Source organism: Larus michahellis, chromosome 3, assembly GCF_964199755.1.
Source record: "Larus michahellis chromosome 3, bLarMic1.1, whole genome shotgun sequence".
Lineage (NCBI taxonomy): Eukaryota > Metazoa > Chordata > Aves > Charadriiformes > Laridae > Larus > Larus michahellis.
This window is the reverse complement of record NC_133898.1, coordinates 93,657,295-93,674,276: the sequence shown is the minus strand read 5'-3', so window position 1 is coordinate 93,674,276 and position 16,982 is coordinate 93,657,295. Positions and strand designations below refer to the sequence as shown.

The 16,982-nt window shown below is 39.9% G+C and overlaps 1 protein-coding gene across 12 annotated transcripts in view; it reads left to right on the top strand.

The window, feature by feature from the left end:
- The window catches only part of DOP1A (DOP1 leucine zipper like protein A), a 68,452-nt gene that overhangs the window by 50,591 nt on the left and 879 nt on the right, over positions 1-16,982 (top strand). For 7 of the 12 annotated variants that reach the window (XM_074581279.1, XM_074581280.1, XM_074581275.1 and 4 more), the window contains 16 exons: positions 628-753; positions 1,097-1,231; positions 1,775-1,830; positions 2,341-2,445; positions 3,145-3,211; positions 3,983-4,127; positions 4,369-4,448; positions 4,983-5,092; positions 5,254-5,403; positions 5,846-5,907; positions 6,559-6,711; positions 8,227-8,363; positions 10,312-10,367; positions 11,259-11,423; positions 13,004-13,133; positions 15,025-15,084. In XM_074581279.1, the coding sequence (XP_074437380.1) occupies positions 628-753; positions 1,097-1,231; positions 1,775-1,830; positions 2,341-2,445; positions 3,145-3,211; positions 3,983-4,127; positions 4,369-4,448; positions 4,983-5,092; positions 5,254-5,403; positions 5,846-5,907; positions 6,559-6,711; positions 8,227-8,363; positions 10,312-10,367; positions 11,259-11,423; positions 13,004-13,133; positions 15,025-15,084 (1,737 nt within the window). The remainder of the gene's footprint in view (positions 1-627; positions 754-1,096; positions 1,232-1,774; positions 1,831-2,340; positions 2,446-3,144; positions 3,212-3,982; positions 4,128-4,368; positions 4,449-4,982; positions 5,093-5,253; positions 5,404-5,845; positions 5,908-6,558; positions 6,712-8,226; positions 8,364-10,311; positions 10,368-11,258; positions 11,424-13,003; positions 13,134-15,024; positions 15,085-16,982) is intronic. The other 5 variants (XM_074581284.1, XM_074581285.1, XM_074581282.1 and 2 more) reach the window with 3 other exon arrangements.

Here is a 16,982-nt window from a genome sequence, read left to right as displayed (position 1 = left end):
ACCGCATACTAGCTACTATGAAGAAAATCAACTCCTTCCAACCCAACACTAGCACAGGTGTCCAAAACGGGGCGTGGTACATGGTATCTTCTTTCAGAGGAAATATTTCATGTCTTCCATGAAGTGATGCTATTTGTGAATCCTCTTTTCCCCTTCCTTGCAAAGTTGTCATCATGAGGTGGTGATCCATTATAATCCCAAGACCCTTTTTTTTTCTTCTGTAGCACTGCTATCTAAATAGTTACTCATCCTGAATTGCTAAAATTGTTTATATCTACATTTGCATGCAAAAATCAACCCTTTATTGCAGCTCATCTTTTTTTCAGGATGCTTTTCGAGTTTCTCAGATCATTTTTAGTTCTGTACCTTTCTATCAGTTGCTTCCCACTTCATTACCATTTGCAAACTTAACAAATGGATTTTATCTTCCCGTGTCTTAGTCATGAAAAAAATGATTGAAGAATACCAGATGTAAAATAGAGCTTTATGAACCCTCTGAGTGGATCCTTCCATTTTGATAAAAGTTAGTGATAGTTACCATCCAAGTATGGCTTTATAGCTAGCTGTTCTGAACATAATGCTGAGGTGCTTATCTAAAGGTGTATGTGTTCTGCTTCCACATTTCAGAATTTGAGGCAGCAGATTCTCGAACTGTTGGGTCCGATTTCAATGAATCATGGTGTTCACTTCATGGCTGCTATTGCGTTTGTGTGGAATGAAAGGAGGCAAAATAAAAATACTTCTAGGACAAAGGTATGTTTATACTACAGTGGTCACTTCTAATAGTGGTAATAGCTTTGAGTGATTTAGAAGTGGTAAAGAGAAAATTCATACATTCCAGTGAAAAAATGCATATTATGAAATATGGAGAGTATTTATATTATATTTCTAATTAGCAACTGTACTGTCAGGGTGCTACCAGTTTATTTTAGAATGAGATAATCTCCCTGACTTCCTCAGGAAAAGAATAAGTGATTCCAAGTTTCTAGACAACCAATTAGTTACTAACATATCAATCCTGTGAGGCTGGCTGCCTTAATTTTGACATAGGCATCATCTGTGATGATAATTTGAGACATACATTTGATTCTTTTAGGTTATTCCTACAGCAGGTGAAGAACAACTTCTGCTGGTTGAGCTAGTTCGTTCTATCAGCGTTATGAGAACGGAGACTGTTATACAAACAGTGAAAGAAGTTTTGAAGCAACCTCCAGCCATAGCGAAGGACAAGGTATGAAAACTGTAGTAGTGGTATTGATTTACTTAATGTCGCCTTCTGAAGCTTACAATGCTGATGATACGGATATTTCGTTCACAAAGCTGAGCAAGTAATGAGTGCTGCTGCTCAGTACAGTGTGAAAAGTTTCACAATATCCAATAGATGGATGAATTGTCAGAGGAAAATCGTACCTTCTTAAGTCACTACCATGTACTGAGCCACTCCAGAATCCTGTTTACTGCTTCTGTACAAGACTATTTTGTGGGGATAGGCTTCTTACATGAGGGAGAGAGGTGTATACCCTAGCATCAGGCTGATTTTTCAGGTGGGAAAGGGAAGTGGGGAAAAGAGAGAATAAATAAAGGGAAGAATAACTTTATAGAAAGATGTCTAAGTGGGTATTTGTAATATTCGATTAAGGAAGCTATATCTTCAGATGCTGCAGTAACGTTATAGCATAGTCTGTTTTGCCCTGGCTAGTGAGGAGAGGGAAAAAAAGAAAAAAGTCAGTCAGTTTCTTCTTCCTGATAACAGAGGTTTTGTATGTCTTTCTAGAAACATCTTTCACTGGAAGTCTGCATGTTGCAGTTTTTCTATGCTTATACTCAAAGGTAAGACAAGAAGTTAAATTTTATTTCCGTCATCAAAAAGCAGATGGACAATTTGAATATTTTACATCTTTTTATAATCCCTAGGATGAGAAACAGCCTGTGAAATATAAATCATGAAGAAAGAATGGTTTTGAACTGTAGTTGTTATAAAAAAGAAAGGGTTTTGTGACTTCCCTATTTCTGCATCACCTTTCTTCCCCCTCCTAAAAATCCTGCAGGAAATATTGCCCCCTGCCCAACGAAAGTTTATCTTCATTGTGCTGTAATTCATTGGTAGCACTCCAACCTTGGACTGAAGAGCCTGTCTTTCGAGTACACGGTTCTTCTGCCTTCCTCCTTTTTCTTTCTTAATGACTTGATGTAGCCACCTAATATTAAATGAAAAACCAAAGAATCTGTATGAGTGTTGATTAACACTATCTGACACGAGAATTGTGAGGCAGAAAGAAAATGGGGAATACCTGAGGGTGATGATGCTGTTTTCATTGCCGTCGCTGCCCTCTCTCTTAGGATTCCAGTGACCAGCTTAGTAGACAGCTGGGCAGCACTGCTGCTTCTGCTAAAGGATTCCATCCAGGTCGGTCTTCCAGCTCCGGGACAATTCCTCATACTTGGGTAAGTGCTCTTGGTATTTGCAGTTTCTAAAGAAGCTCAACTGTAAGTGTCTGAAATCATACTGAAGTGTTTTGTGTTTTCAAATCTCTATCACTTAATTTTGAGTGGAGACAAACGCCTATTGCCTGAGTTCTGTGGGGTTTTTATCAAATTAGTTTCTTCTGTGAAGAATGGTTACATATATTAAATTTTATGTTGTAATTTGATATAAGCCACGATCTTACCTCACTGATTATTTGAGACATTCAGGCTCTTTAAACAGTAGGTTTAAATTTCTCATTTTACTTAGAAAATGACTTTAATGACTATTTCTTAGGTGTGTGTAGATTTGCAGCCTACTAGAAAGGATTCATTCCCAGCATGAAAGCTGTTGTTGAGTGTTAGGAATAAAATGTTGAATATGTTTTCTATATAAAGCTTCAAGGACCATTTTCTTGAATTTCTGGAATTTATCTTCCCTAGTAAATTTTCTCTAAAGATATTTGTGTGTAGTCTAGACAAACATATTCTTGATAAACTATTATGTTATGATCAAAATTAACGTAAGAAACTTGAAAAGATGTTTTCTAGAATATCTAGAAGTAGCAACGACTGAAGGTTTACAAAATTAAGTATTGTGCACGTAAATTTCTTCAGGTTTGTCCTAACTTTTAAAATTACTGAATAAAATCCAGATCTACCTCTGTGGGTTTTTTTCAGTGTTCTTAATGAGTTTATTATGAAAAACCCAAGCCTGGAGAATAAAAAAGACCAAAGAGATCTCCAGGTAAGAAATTTGTGGTATGTATGTCTCTTTTGAAAATATTGAACAATAAATGCATAATTTGAGAGAGTCATATAAATGACAGTGATGTATTCAAAGGATTTTCTGTAAAAGTATTTTTAAGCGATAAGTGCTAAAAAATTAAAATATTTATTACTTGTAAGTTGAGTGTTTTATTTAGTGTAGTTTTCCAAAGGAAATTACACTTGTGTGCTTTCCCTTTTCTACCGCCCCAGGGAGTGATGACCAATTTCAAGCTAAGTTTGATGGAAGAACAGATGTCCTAAAGATATTCCTTTATTCATTTGAAAATCGTGCATGTTTACAACTGTAGTTGGTTGTATTGGTTTTGTCTGAGATAGTTAAATTTCTCATAAAACCAGTGCATCAGTATATGTGGTAGGAAGGACTCTTACAAAAACATTTTGGTCCCTTTTTCTCACAGAAGGATGTACTGAACATCTACAGGTTTTCATTCTGTTAGCTTCAAACCCTTTCTCAGATGTACTAGAATTATCTGATACATCAGTTCTGAAGCCTGAAATGAATCTTTAGTATCTTCTACTTAGTACTATTTACAATCTGTTGAAAAAGATCTCATTTTCTGTGGAGTTATTAATCACTGATAACATTGAACAGTAGTGATTTGAAAACAGTTCTATGCTTAGTTAGTTATATAGTTTTTCTATAAAAACCCATGTTCGGACAACCAATACAGCCCCTCTGCACAAAGTTCTTGAAATGGTGGTTGTTTCGGTTTTTTTTTCCTACCAGGATGTAACACACAAGATAGTGGATGCCATTGGGGCGATTGCTGGTTCTTCCTTGGAACAGACTACTTGGCTAAGACGAAACTTAGAGGTTAAGCCTTCCCCCAAGATTATGGTTGATGGAAACAACTTAGAGTCGGATGTTGAAGGTAGCTTCATTTTATCTTTATTTTAAATAAAGCATTAATTATCAGGCTAAAATGAACAAAGAGGATAGCCTTACTATAGTTGAATACATTCAAAATGCTTCAGTATTGTTCAGGCATTACACAGTGTATCTGGTAAAGTCTGTACGTCTTCATAATACATGCTATTAAAATATGCTTGTGAGGTAAATAATGGCTTAAGAAAACTAACTTTGCACGTTTTTTTATTATTATCTTCATTTAGATATGTTGTCTCCAGCGATGGAAACTTCAAACATAACTCCATCTGTTTATAGTGTCCATGCGTTGACCTTACTTTCTGAGGTAAATGTCTCCTCAGATGTAATAAATACTGTCTTATAGTAACCTTTTATGTTGTGTAAAGCTTTGGGCTAGAAGTCTGTGGAAAGAAGCTGATGCAAATGAGTTCTGGTTCCTATCATGTAACAATATATAAAACTTTGTTACCAAAACAGTTATAAAGATTCAGTGAGATGGGGGAAAGGTAAAGCATGTCCTTTCAGATGTGTAGTATAGGGAACTTTTTTGGTGGCAAATTTTGTGCGTTAATAGTGGTATGTGTTATTTACTGCTGAAAATTGCAATTGGTCTTCGAATTTTTTTTTTGTTTGTAGCTTATTCTGTAGAATGCTTTGCCCAGAAGCTTACACTTCTGTGTTTGTTTTAAAAATGATGGGATGGTTATACTCTGGGTTTTGTATAGTACCTGAAATTCAGTCACTTCTATCATAAACTTGAACATTCAGTAAGGACATTATTAAAAAAAAAAAAAAGCTGAGTAGTAGATAAAAAGCAATTTGGGAGTGCATGACAACATATCTTCTTCTCCTTTTCTAGGTTTTGGCTCATCTCTTGGATATGGTTTTCTACAGTGATGAGAAAGAGAGGGTTATTCCCTTGCTTGTAAATATTATGCACTATGTTGTTCCCTACCTCCGTAATCACAGGTATCTTTACAATTTATTGAATTTACGTAGATCTCTACAGCCAGTTCAAATTTGATGTGTGACACTTAAGTTGAAACAGGCATGATAAGGATTAGATATCTATCAAAGTTGCTATAAAGCAACAATTCAAAGTTGTTTCATATTGACTTCTTTTTGTTTAGTGCTCACAATGCATCCAGCTATCGAGCCTGTGTTCAGTTATTAAGCAGTCTTAGTGGGTATCAGTATACAAGGAGAGCATGGAAAAAGGAAGCCTTTGACCTCTTTATGGATTCCAGTTTCTTCCAGATGGATGCTTCTTGTGTTAACCAGTAAGATTTTAATTTTTCTGCTTATATCAATGGCTGTTACAAATTTTATATATACCATTACACAAGAGGATGTGTAATGTGGACCAAAATTTCCCAACAGATCTCTGTTGGGAGAAATAGAGGGATGTTCTGTGTTTTGGATTACCCCATGAAGTGTGAAATTCTTTTACCGAAGGTATATTTGTATGCACAAGCCTATTTTCTTTTTCCAATTTCAAGATGATATTTTTTTAATTTCTATGAGGAAAAAGAGGCTAATATTTTACAGTCTCAGCTCAAATTGCGCCAAGTAAATGGTACCTTTGCAGCAGAGAGCTTGGATTGGAAGCCTTAGCAAACATGAGCCTGAATTAGTTAAGAGCAGTAAAAGCTCTGTAAATATTCCTGTAAATTCCTGCTTTTTTCTTGCATTTCTGATGTGTGTACAACGTTCCTCTTCTAGTTGGAGAGCTATTATGGATAATTTGATGACACATGACAAAACCACATTCAGAGATTTGATGAGTAAGTATTTGTATTTATTGATGTAATAGTGCCTTTTCTCCATGGCAAACATTAAAAAAGGGAAAATAAGTATCTTGAAGAAAACATTTATTGAGCCTTTATTCCAACCTGTTTGAATTATTCAGTGGTTTTTGTGTTTTCTTCAAATACCTGTTTCTGGAGATCTATAAACAAGATGATCACTTGAAATGAGAGAACTTGAGGCCATGCTGGCCTACAGTGAATTTTGCCTACATGGCAAAGTTGATTAAGCAGAGCGAGTGTCTGTGAGGGAGCGTTGGGTGGTGGTTTGGGGTTTTTTTCTGAAGTCCAACACTAACTCTGCTTAAGGGAAAATTGATTCTGCACATTCCAAACTACTGACCATCTATACCTGCCAATTGTGTTTTTTTTAAAATATAAAATAAAAAGAAAAGCTAAACTCCCTCTCAAAAGCTCCCAAACTCAGACACAATTGCTTATACTTGAGTGTTTTTTCGAAATTTGTTTTAAATCACTGCGGTTAAAAATACGAATTGCAAAACGTGCATCTTCTTAATGGCTCCTTTTGAGCTACAGTAATGCAATGAAAGTAAGAGTTATTTGTACCTTAAAGTCAAACAGAAGGGAAATCTGAAGTTTGTCTCTGCACTTACCCATTTTCTCTTTCAGCACGGGTGGCTGTGGCTCAGAGCAGTTCACTCAATCTGTTTGCTAATAGAGATGTAGAGTTGGAACAGCGCGCTATGCTCCTGAAGAGGCTGGCTTTCGCAATTTTTAGTAGTGAGATAGACCAATACCAGAAATACCTTCCAGACATACAAGGTAAGTAAAAATATATCATTTAATTTAAAATTCAGCTGGACAGCGTCCTGGGACATCCTGTCTAGACCATGCTTTTGCCAAGAAAGGTTGGATCCTGGAGGTCTCTTCCAACCTGGTATTCTATGAATGTACGTTCACAGCCCAGAAAGCAAACCATATCCTGGGCTGCATCTAAACAAGCACGACCAGAAGGTCGAGGGAGGTGATTCTGCCCCTCTACTCTGCTCCAGCAAGACCCCACGTGGGGTACTGCGTCCATCTCTGGAGTCCTTAGCACAGGAAAGACATGAACCTGTTGGAGTGGGTCGAGAGGAGGGCCACAAAAATTATGAGAGGGTTGGAGCACCTCTCTTTTGAGGACAGACTGAGAGAATTGGGGTTCTTCAGCCTGGAGAAGAGAAGGCTCCAGGGAGACCTTATTGTGGCCTTTCAGTACTTAAAGGGGGTTTATAAGAAAGATGGAGAAAGGCTTTTTAGCAGTGTCTGTTGCGATAGGACAAGGGGTAATGATTTTGAACTAAAAGAGGGTAGATTTAGACTAGATATCAGGAAGAAATTTTGTACAATGAGGGTGGTGAAACACTGGAACAGGTTTCCCAGGGGGGTGGTAGATGCCTCTGGAAAAGGTCAAAGTGAGGTTGGAAGGGGCTCTGAGCAACCTGATCAAATTGAAGATGTCCCTGCTCATTGAAGGGGAGGGTTGGACTAGATGACCTTTAAAGGTCTCTTCCAGTGACCTTTTACATGACGTGATTGAGAATGGGAGCTGCTTGGTTTTAATCAAAGATGATGCAAATAATTATGGCAGCTTCTTCTAGATATGTTGTCTTTTAGCATTACCAAGTTGGACACTTTGGTCTCTTCCTCTATATGGAAAGTTGATTGGCATCATCTTTGTTTCATTTGTTCCAGGATTTATTTTCTGAAGTTTTGGGGGTTTTTTCCACAGTAAGTCAGTAGCTGGGTTTACTATGTTCAAGACATCAGGTGGCTTTACTGGTCGGAATTGCAAAGTGCATGTGTTGGTTTAACTGAAAAATCTCACTCTGTTTTGAATACTTAAAGGAATTATGGTTAAATAAGAGCATATTGTTCCTGTGTAATATCACATGTACTATGATGATGCAGCCTTTTAATAATATATATCCTAGCTGTTTGGGCTGTTCTTGTATTATTTGGAAAATGTTAACCCCTCTTTTTGGAATGGGTAAACTCTGCATAGGGTGAGTAAAACTCCCAGATGCAATATTGCATTTGTGTGAAAAGCTTTAACAAAAACATGTAACTGCACTGTTTTGAGGTTTCTCACTTTTGTTGGTTGCTTGGTGAAAGTGGTTAACTCCTATGTTGACAGAATAAAACTGTAGCAAAGTCCTAAAACAGTAACATGACAGATAGTGGGGGGGAGGGGAAGGAAAAAAAAAAAAAGTAAAAATTGAGAGGAAATGAAGAGAGAAGAAAATGCTAGTTGGAATTACTCTGAACTGAGGAAACCTTCTTGGCTTTTTGTTTCAGAAAGGCTGGTAGAAAGTCTCCGTTTGCCGCAGGTGCCCACCCTTCATTCCCAAGTGTTCCTGTTTTTCAGAGTATTGCTTTTAAGAATGTCTCCGCAGCACCTTACCTCGCTTTGGCCTACCATGATCACTGAACTGGTGAGTTGCAGTTAGCATTCATGATTTGGGAGACGGGTGCAAATTTGAGACACAACCTCATTTTTCAATGGTTTTAAGAAAATCTCTTCTGGATAATGTGCATGTAAATGTACAATGGACACACAAACTGTAAGCTGACTTATTTTCATAGCTCTGATGTCTGCTTTTTGCAACCAAATAGAACATCTGTTGCCTTATGCTATTTATGCTGTTCAGATGTCTCCTGAATTAAATATGCATTTACCCTCATTGTTTCCTCCTGACTCCTACTTTAATTTCTGCCTACATATGTATACACTCTCTGCTGTTCCCACTCCTGTCCTGTTCTTTGTTCCCTGTTTCTACTTTCCTGGTCATTCGTCCCTCTTCCTCCAGCAATGAGGATGAGAAGCCACATAAAGAAGGAGTCAGAATCTATGTTGTATTGGCAGTTGATAGTCATGCTTCAGATCACATTGTAGCTGAAATTTTGGAAAGAGATTTGTACAAGGCTTGACCTGAATTTCTTCTTTCTCTTATTTTGCACTGCATAACAAGACAAGATAAACATCTGTTTTCAGAGCTGCTATGAGCAGAGTCTCCACTGTTGGCTGTTTCACACACAGGTTTCAGCTTTGGTAATGGGAATGAAGGAGAGAGGCTGATGTATCCTGTGGTCCATTTAGCCTGTTAGCCAAGTAGTTCCTAAGGGGCTGGCTAACACAGATAGCAAATCAAAGTCGCTACTATGATTTTTATTTATTTTTTTTTATCTGTTGGCTCCTAACCTAGCCCTTAGTTAGCCACAGATCTAAGCAATAAAAGGAGAAAAGTTATATAAAAGTATTTTAAGGACCAAGTGCATAGTTTTAGCAATAGATGCACTTAATTTTGAGCCTGTCTGTCATGCTTTAACCTCGGCTGGCAACTAAGCACCATGCAGCTGCTCGCTCGTTCTCTCCTGCAGTGAGATGCGGAGGAAGAATTGGAAAAGAAGTGAGAAAACTTGTGGGTTGAGATAAAGACAGTTTAATCATTTGAAAAAAGAGAGGAAAATAAACCCCAGGAAAAACACGTGATACAAAAGACAACAATTGTGTACTACCAACCAACCCATCCACTCCCTGGGCGATGGCAGCCCCTGCCATTCTCCACCCCCCCCAGCTTTTATTGCTGAGCATGATGTCATATGGTCTGGGATATCCCTCTGGTCAGTTGAGGTCAGCTTTCGCAGCTGTGTCCCCTCCGACTTCTTGTGCACTCCCAGTCTACTTGCTAGAAGAGTGGTCTGAGGAGCAGAAAGGCCTTGATGCTGTGTAAGCACTGCTCAGCGGTAACTAAAGCATCAGTGTGTTATCCACACTATTTTCAGACCAAATCCAAAACATAGCCCCATACAAGTCACTATGAATAAATTTAACTCTATGCCAGCCAAAATCAGTACGCTGTCAATACTATAAATATTAGGAATCCCATTCTACTCGGTAAGATCTGCAAAGAGCTGGGAGCAGTGTGGCCCTCTGCTTCCTGTGCTGTCCTCGGCCTTTATGCAAGTTACTGCAGTCCTGGAACTACGTTCAGTGCAGAGAACTATCTCATCTCTGGGAATTCACACCTGAGTTTGACTGCTCCTTTATGTGATTCTTTATTCTCAGTGCCTTTAGGTCTTGCTCTCTGCTTGGCTCTCTCTCTAAGTAGTGGAGGGGATTAGCCTCTGAGAGGTTTCCTGGCCATGAGAGTCATGTTTCATATACAGCCCCTGTGCTACTCAGCCTATATGTAAGGGATGAAAGAGTTTCAGGGTGCCAGCTTCCAGTCATACTTGAGTGGGTTATTTTAGCATCCAGGAATGGAAATAAAGCTCCAAACAACAGTTCTTCTAAGGCTTATTACTCAGGCTTCCCTACAGCATTTTCCTGAGTCACAGTCTGTTAAAAAATGGTATTAAAATGTAGCATTTGATCTTCAGGTACAAGTATTTTTACTGATGGAACAGGAGCTCACTGCTGATGAAGACATTTCCAGGTAAACTTATGAACTTCCCACTTGTTTAACTTGATAGCAGTCTCCTGTCATGCTGATGGGCAGTTGAGATATTCTGTAGAATAATTTGTCTTGGAAAGAATTGTCACGCTTAAATGAAAAGGACAAGTAAAGAGTAGTTCAGGCTGACTGCAGTACCGGGAACATACTGTTCAGGGCAAAACAACAAAGAAAATCTCACTGTCAGATTGCTCATAAACAACTAAAGTAAATTACTAAGAACAAGTATGTTCTTACAGTGTCTTCCTGTCTGAAATGACATTGCTTCTACAAATAAAATATGCATGACATGACTTTATAGCTTATCTGTGTCATATGTATATTTAGAATAAGACTGATGCACTTTTTTTGTTTAAATAAAAATGTGGTTTCTTCTAGTGTTAGACATAAAGATGAGGCAGATAATTTTTCCTGTTTTGTTGTCTATTTCTGTCCCATCTACCTTCTGCACAGTATGATCCAATTTCAGTCAATGCTAGCAGTAGAGGCAGATGTCTCAAAAGAACAGGGGGAGTTATTTGCCCGAGTCTTGTTCTTTGCTTTTTTCTAGATTCTCTTTATTCTTTTGAAGAATTTGTCCCTAAAATAAAGTACTATCAACATGACTGGCAATTCTAAACTTTCTCTTAATTTGGATGTCTGATAGGAATGAGATACAGCGTAACATATTTATTATATGTTAACATTTTATCATATATATATACACACACACATATACAAAACTCCACCCATGGCACAGGCTTCCAATATTCTGGTTTAATTTATGGATTCAGGATTAAGTTGTGTGTGTCTGTAAAGGCAAGTAAGAAAGATGATGTTCCCATAGTGGCAGAAGGCTGTTATGACTCATCTGCCTGTTATAATTTATTTTAGAACTTCTGGCCCATCTGTTGCTGGTCTGGAGACGACGTACACAGGTGGCAATGGTTTCTCCACGTCCTACAATAGCCAGAGATGGTTGAACCTGTACTTGTCTGCTTGCAAATTTCTGGACTTGGCCCTAGCTTTACCATCTGAAAACCTTCCTCAGTTTCAGATGTGAGTAGAAGACGCTGTCATTGAAGTTTTTGGATGTTTAACCATGCCTCTTGGTAAAATTCTAGTGTATAAAAATCTTTGGTTTCCTATTTCCTTTTCCTTTTCTGGCCTTCACCCAGGGCAGTCCAGAGTTCATTCCCTCCCAGTGTCAGAGTGGCCCCCAGAGCAAATGATGCTACACACCAAATGAGTTCAAGCTGGTTTGATTTAGCCTGTGGCAAGAGATTCTCCACACTTGTGAGCTAATCCATAATAGTGATTTATTCAAGTATTTCATTTTTAAAGTATTTAGTTGCGGTAATGTCTAAGAACCCAAAATACACCCACATGTCTCAGTGACTAATGCATGAGATGAGGACTTTACATCGTCTCAGCATGACTCACTTAAATTACTCCTGCGTGATCTGACTGGAAGATGTTGCAACAAACCTGCTTGTGAAGGGGACTCCATGGGGTGTTTTTTTTTTTTCTTGGTCAGTAGTGTTCATGTGTGCAGACTGCTTCTTCAGTGCCTCTGCAGTCCTGTTCTGTTGGAAGAAAAGAATGCAAAAATGGCATTTGCTGAAGACCCTAGAAATGGGAGGCCACCAAGGACAAAAGAAAGTCCCTCGTCTCTACCTTTACACTGCACAGTGGTGTCCATTTGAGAGCTGCTGCCCTGACACAGCTCTGTAGACACTTGGTCACCTCTAATTATCCTGTTATTTAAAAGACGCTCGTGTGGGCTAGAGGGTGGAGGAACTTGCACACACTGTGTCAGTTTGTGCCCTGTTGTATTTCTAAATCTGTTGCTAATAATGAAGGTTCATTAACTTATTTTGTTTTCTGGGGGTTTGGCTCATAATTCTTATTCAGTTCTCCAAGCTGTTCTAACCCCCTTTATTAGCCGGTCCGGTTTTATTTAGGTCATTACTCTGCATTTCCGGAAGGACAATAGTCATGCTGAATCATGCTGTCCTTTCTGGTATTCTCATGGAGGCTTGGCTTGGAGTTTTAAGGACAGAAACTGTGATTTCCTGTATGGTTTATAATGCAAGTAGCCAGTCTTTGCAGTGCAGCAAGGTCGGGAGGGAGGAGTGGTCTGGTTGGTCTCATTGGCCTATGAATAGGTGAAATAAATGAGTTTCTCTTACCAACATGGTGTATTGAGAACATTTTGTGTGTTACAGTAAGCATTGCAAACGTGCAGCAGAGTGTTCTAAGTAACTTCTGTATTTTATAATTCAGAATTGCTTTCATTTCCCTTGCACAGAGTGAAGGTGTGAATACTACTGTTGTTCTTAGCTTCTCTGCCTTATCTTACTCTTGGCATCCTGAAGTACTTCAAGAAGCTCTAAAGCAAAAGGAAAATGCTGCCTTCTCAGCCATGTTGCCTCTTGCTTTCCAGAATGTGCCTTTCCTATTCTTTCTTGTAAAAGACTCCTGGGTTTTTTTGTGTGCGTTGTGGGTTGTTTTTTTTTTTTTTCCTCCTCTTTCTTTGATACTTAACTAGATTTCCTCATCCACTCATATTCTTGGATCTAGCAGAAAAGCCTGCTTGTTCAGTAAAGGTAACATCTGCTTATGTTATCTCGTGATAGGTATCGTTGGGCTTTTATTCCAGAAGCATCAGATGATTCAGGCTTGGAAGTACGAAGGCAGGGTACGCATCAGAGGGAATTCAAACCGTATGTGGTGCGTCTAGCAAAACTGCTGCGAAAAAAAGCAAAGGTATGTCACTTTCTTCCACTTTTGCTTGTCATTAATAATTTTCATATACAGTAACTTACAGCACTGTTTTTGGTTTGGATATTTGGTGGGTTTTTGGACAATGAAGAATGGGAAGGAGTTTAGCTGGTGTGGGAGATTGCCACTGGAGTAATCAAACACCAAAAAAAAGAAAAAAAAAAAAAAAACAAACCAAGCAAACAAAAAACCCCAAACCTGCGATGGTCAAAAAAAAACTATGGCCAGTGACTTTAGTGTTTTCTATTAAAAGTATTATTTGAGTAAAAAGTAAAATATGCTTCAGTGTCTAACTTATTTTAACATAATTTTATGTCTAACATTATTTTAACATTTGTTAATAATAATCACGTTTAAATATTTAGAAAGCTGTTGCGTTCCTAGAAATGATAGAACCAAGAATTTTGAGACAGCAGAGCCCAGGAGGGCTGGGTTTCTTCCCTGAAGCAGTTACAATGAACAGAAGGCGGCAGAGAGCAGTAGAAACAGTTCTGGGGAAATCTTGGTTGCCCGGTTTGTAGAGCAGGAGCAGAATTAGGGTTGTCATTCGTTTGGTGGGTGAGGTATGTTAAACCCCTAGTTTAGGTAGGGTGGAGGCCTGATCCGCTAATGAAACCAATGGAAGCCGGCCAAGCCCTGTCCCAGAGAGTTCCCTTCCGCTGCCACAAAGTAAGAAAATTGTTGTGGGGTACTTTTGCTGGTCCTGCTGTGAGGGCAGAGCCCACCCTGGGCAGGCACCTCCCTGGGAAAGGTTGCTGGGTGGGCCAGGGAAACAGGAAGAGGAAGCTCGAAGCCATATGGGAGGAAGCTTTGAAGTGTCATTCTTGGGTTTCCCTCCAAATAGATGGCATTGTCAGGGCTGTAGCACCGGCAGCTTACTGTAGCTACCGCATTTACAATCTCCAGTGAATGTTTTCACTGAGTAAGGAAACTACTGCTGACGTGCAATTGGCTACATACAATTTAGGGATAACTTAGTCGCAGGCAGATCTGAGCTATTCAAGCAAGGCTCCCAACTATAGGGGATAAAACAGGTACCCGAAGCACGTCTGCAGTCTTCCTTTTATTGTTTTTGAACCATGAAGATGAGACTAAATTTCTCTTCTCGCGTGTATAAAGGAATAATCAGTTTTAACTGACTGCTAATCAGGCATAGCCTCTAACTCTGATGTTCAGTGTAGTGTTTGACACCTGTTAGAAAGTTGTCACACTCCAAATAATCTCTCTGTGTGAATTATAATTTATATATGATGTATAATATACACATGCTGGTAAGTATAGTATGTTGAGGTAGATGTCTGAAGTCAGGACTTCCACAGTATGCTTCAAGAATGTGGAAAACTTGCTGGGATTTCTGGAACCCCCTAGTCACAGCAGCAGTTGCACACTGTGAACCGTAGCAGGGGGCATGATGATGAGAGAAACATGAGGTGATGAATACAGACTTCCAGGCCATTTCTTCTTTGCGCAGAGGAGACTACTGTTGCATATAGCTGTGGGGTATTCTTAGAAAATAACTGTTTCTGAGCAAAATGTTCCAGTGGATCTTAATTGTCCTTCAGGGCACTGTGACTAATGCTCAGTTTCATGTAGTATGGTGTTGCTCAGGCTCTCTTGTCTGAAGGAAATGGGTTTAAAAACCTCCTTTGGCACTACTGGCGATAAACAGAACAAATGGGCAGTGCTGTTATTGTCTACTGGTGCCTTGGCCACACTAGCTCCAGACTCTGTCCTCGCTGGACCATGGACTTCTTGGGGACGGTGATTTCTCTAGCTGAAGCACAGCATCCAACCAAGCAACTGCACGGCCTTCATGGCAAAGTATTATTTTGATATATGAAATGCAGTCTGAAAGTTCTCCTCTTTCCTTCCACAGGACAAACAGGAGGACTTTAAGACGGTGGTTTTGGAGGGAATGGAGATGGCCAAGCATCAGGTGAGGGTGGCCTTTGATGCTTGAGTTGTGAAACAAGCTCGCCATAATAATACCATCACCTCAAGGCCCTGGGCAGTATTTAGCTTTCAGTAAGAACTGAGAGACATCAGTCGTGTTAGAGAACAAAGTTGAGATGTTTTTGAAGGGAAGGAATCAGGAGGGCTGTTATTTTTGTAGATAACTTCAAGTTTATTTTTAAATTAGTTTCCTACATGAAATAGATTACAAAAAGTTAGTTCTAAGAAGAATTATGTTGCATAATAAAACAACTTTTGCCAAACGGCAGGTATGAAACACACAATCCCTAATCAGTCTCTGTCAAATCAACTGCCGTTTTAAGTACCTGAGGAATTAGTGGTGTTTGCTTAGCAGGTGCTGCTGTGAGGAAATGGCTTGGACGGGTTGTATTTCATTGCTCAGAACAAGAAGGGGGGGTTTGCACGTGCTCCCCGTTTGGTTGGCTGCTGTGTGAGGCTGACCCGTGCTGCTGGGGGTGCCCGCGCTCGCCACGGCGTAATGCTGAGCACGGCGGAGAACCCAGGACGCAACAGCCTCTCCTTTGTGAATCCAGTGTGAAGTTTGTAAAGGAGAAACTTTAAAAGCTGGTAGCTTTGTTAAAAGTAGGAGGCATCAACAACTCTGTGTTGGAATGCAGTCCTCGCTTTGTTTTACTTCATGATGAGCCTTTCTTTTCTTAAGAATTGTAGGTCTGGAATGGTAATCCCCTGTGACAGGGAGCCAAACCACCAGATTAAAATACTAAATCTGCTCATATTTAATTTTAACCGCGTTGGTTTTTGTGAAACGGATGTCATGTAGGCTCCTGAATTGCAAGACAGTTGCTTCATTTAAAAGGCAAAAACTGTATTTACTGAAGTATCATCTCTTGAAGAAAATCTGTTTGCTCCAAGGCCGTGCAGTCAGTGATCCTTACCTTGCGCTCTGCTCCCACTGCTGTGCTTTCCCCTTCCTTCTCCTTTCGTTACAAACCCTGCCCTTCAGGAGCTCTGCAGCCTGCAGGGCTCTCGGACACCCGCCTGGCGGGAGGTGATCAGGAGGTGGCTCTGCCTGATGTGGCCTTTGTGCTGCTTTTCTCCTTCAACAGAATAAAAACCAGTATTGCCGGAACTCTGCTTCACAGCAGAACCGCTCCACACGGGTTTGTCAGTAACAGCCCAAACAAGGTGTTTCTAGTGGTGATAGTACCTTGTTATCTAGATTTGAATTTTTTCTTTTTTTTTTTTGACCCAAAGGAAAAAAAAAAAAAAGGAAATGAGTGAAGATTTACCATGGGAGTAGCCGGATGTTAGTGCCCCGGTACCTCAGTATGCAGATATTTAAGGCAACCCTAACTGGGGTTCCAGCAGTGTCCTGATGCTGCCTGTGAGCGTCGGGCGTGTGACTGCTGCCTTCACTGGTGGGGTTCCTGAAATTCTCTTCCTCGAAATTTCCCCCATGGAATGGAAAGTGCGTAACCCAGGTCTTCTGAGAAGATGCAATAAGTAACCGAACCATTTTCCTTTGAGGACAACTTCAAGTGTTTCCTCAGAGCCTCCGTGTGTGTTATTTCTGGTATTAAAACAAACAGCACTGCTTTTGCTGTTCCTGAAAACTCTGAACTCTAGCTTCAAAGTGGAAATGCTTCGTTTCTATTTTAACTTCCTTTGGGGTTTATTGTCACTAATGCTGGCAATTAGGACGAAGTATGAGTGCTATCAGAGACCGGCCTGCTTTGGAGAGCAGCCGAGGCAGCACACAGCTTACCCGAGCAGTGGCAATACTGGCTGTCACCAGCTTGGGCTCCTTATGTCACCAGCAGGATGCCACATCAGGAAACGGCTCTGCAGGGCGGCACGACAGGTGCCAGGGGCAGGGGCTGCCTTGCTCTGGGGCAGCCC